This window comes from Schistosoma mansoni (genome assembly GCF_000237925.1).
Source record: "Schistosoma mansoni, WGS project CABG00000000 data, supercontig 0129, strain Puerto Rico, whole genome shotgun sequence".
Classification (NCBI taxonomy): domain Eukaryota; kingdom Metazoa; phylum Platyhelminthes; class Trematoda; order Strigeidida; family Schistosomatidae; genus Schistosoma; species Schistosoma mansoni.
The window spans coordinates 528,327-529,937 of record NW_017386036.1 but is presented as its reverse complement, the minus strand read 5'-3'; the positions used below and the strand labels follow the sequence as shown (position 1 = coordinate 529,937).

Below are 1,611 nucleotides of genomic sequence, written 5' to 3'. Positions count from 1 at the left end.
AGTAAGCTATCATGTAGCATGGAATTCGCACAATCACGGTAATAAACGTGCCTTGACTACTCATCTGTTTTACCATACAACAATTAAGATTCCCTGTCTTTAACCCTGAACTTCAGAAATAATCGATCTAAATGAGGCCGTTCACTCCTGATTACATTCAGAAAACGACTATTTCATTCCCATTAGATGTTGGGAGAGCCAACCTAGATCAACAACGCAACAGTATAAAAGTCAGACAAGTCACAAACTGGCGTTGGTTGATGTTCACTAACATTCCACAGTTCGGAACACAGAGAATATGGTTCTGAGAATGAGACACATCATTCACGCTTAAAGCTACAGATAATGGTTCTGACAGACCAACCAACACACATTATATGACAATCTGCTTGAAAACCCAGTAACGAAACGTTTTTAGAGGTACATCAGGAGGTGAAAAGAACCATCAGTCGCCTGTTTAGCAACATAAGAATGTTAAAAAGTAAACTGGGAGAGGTCGGAAACGCGTGTATTCAGTTGGTTAGGATGATCATAGTCCTTATTAAAGTATTTCGGTCACCCAAAACAAAGGATAACAAAATGAGCTTGCGATACGTGACGCTTTGTGGTGCGGCAGGGTAAGCAAAACTGGAGCTGGAGTGGAAAAATACATTATCAATCACTTCAAAACCGTAACACTACACAATACCGAATGAACTAAGATGACAGAATCGTTCTGGTGTCCACTAATGTAAACGGCACAAAGTACTTGATTGGAGGAATATATCGGTCCTCCACAGGTTCCAACACACATGATGATGAGATAATACAGAGTGTACTAAAGCTATCAAACCTGGGGTTTGACGAAATACTACTAGCTAGGGACTTTATTACCCCAATCTGAAATCTTAGCGAGCAGGATACAACAGGTCAGATATATATTTAACTCCAACATAGGAACATAAAGCGAATTCAGGGAGTTTTTATAACAATGATTCATATTGTTGAGATTTGGTCTGCGCATGACCGGTCCTCACACATTCCAGCTTGTTGACCTCGATGTTGAGTGTCTACTGACTTTTTCATTCAGTTCGACAGCACTCTGTTGAAACTTTTACTAGTACTGGCAACAGTGTGATGCCTTTGTATTTCTTACACTTGCTCAGATTTCCTTACTTCGGTGTCTTGGTGAGGTATCCTTCTTTCTAGTCTGTTGACACTTGTTTTTTAGTGATACAAATATGATCCATCTGGTTCTCTGTATCGGTTCAATGGGACTAACGTTACACAACAAAAAAATATTTAGAGGATAACTCACCAAATCTGAATCGTTGGAACTGGACATCAAACTCAACATACGAGGTAAGGCTTGTAACAAAGTAGAAACAACAGGCATGCTTTTCAGTTCTACTGCTATGTTGGATAAAAGATTTGAAAGCGCAGTATTGTTTCGACCACACTCACTTAAAAGTGCACAGAGTAGTAACTGAAACAATGAAAAGAACGAATACCAAATATTACGAACGTGAAATGATGCAAATAGAATCAATCAAATATTACTGATCTGAGATTTGTTATTGCTTAGCATGTTTTTTTATAGCCTACAATTTTATCACTGAAAACTTTTTGATA

The 1,611-nt window shown here is 38.4% G+C and overlaps 1 protein-coding gene across 1 annotated transcript in view; it reads left to right on the top strand.

The window, feature by feature from the left end:
- Nucleotides 1–1,292, top strand: part of Smp_210650 (huntingtin interacting protein-related) — a gene marked incomplete at both ends in the record, with an annotated part of 25,019 nt that extends 23,727 nt beyond the window's left edge. The window contains one exon of the mRNA XM_018792751.1: nt 1,209–1,292. Coding sequence (XP_018644662.1) covers nt 1,209–1,292 — 84 coding nt within the window. The remainder of the gene's footprint in view (nt 1–1,208) is intronic.
- Nucleotides 1,293–1,611: the final 319 nt, after the last annotated feature.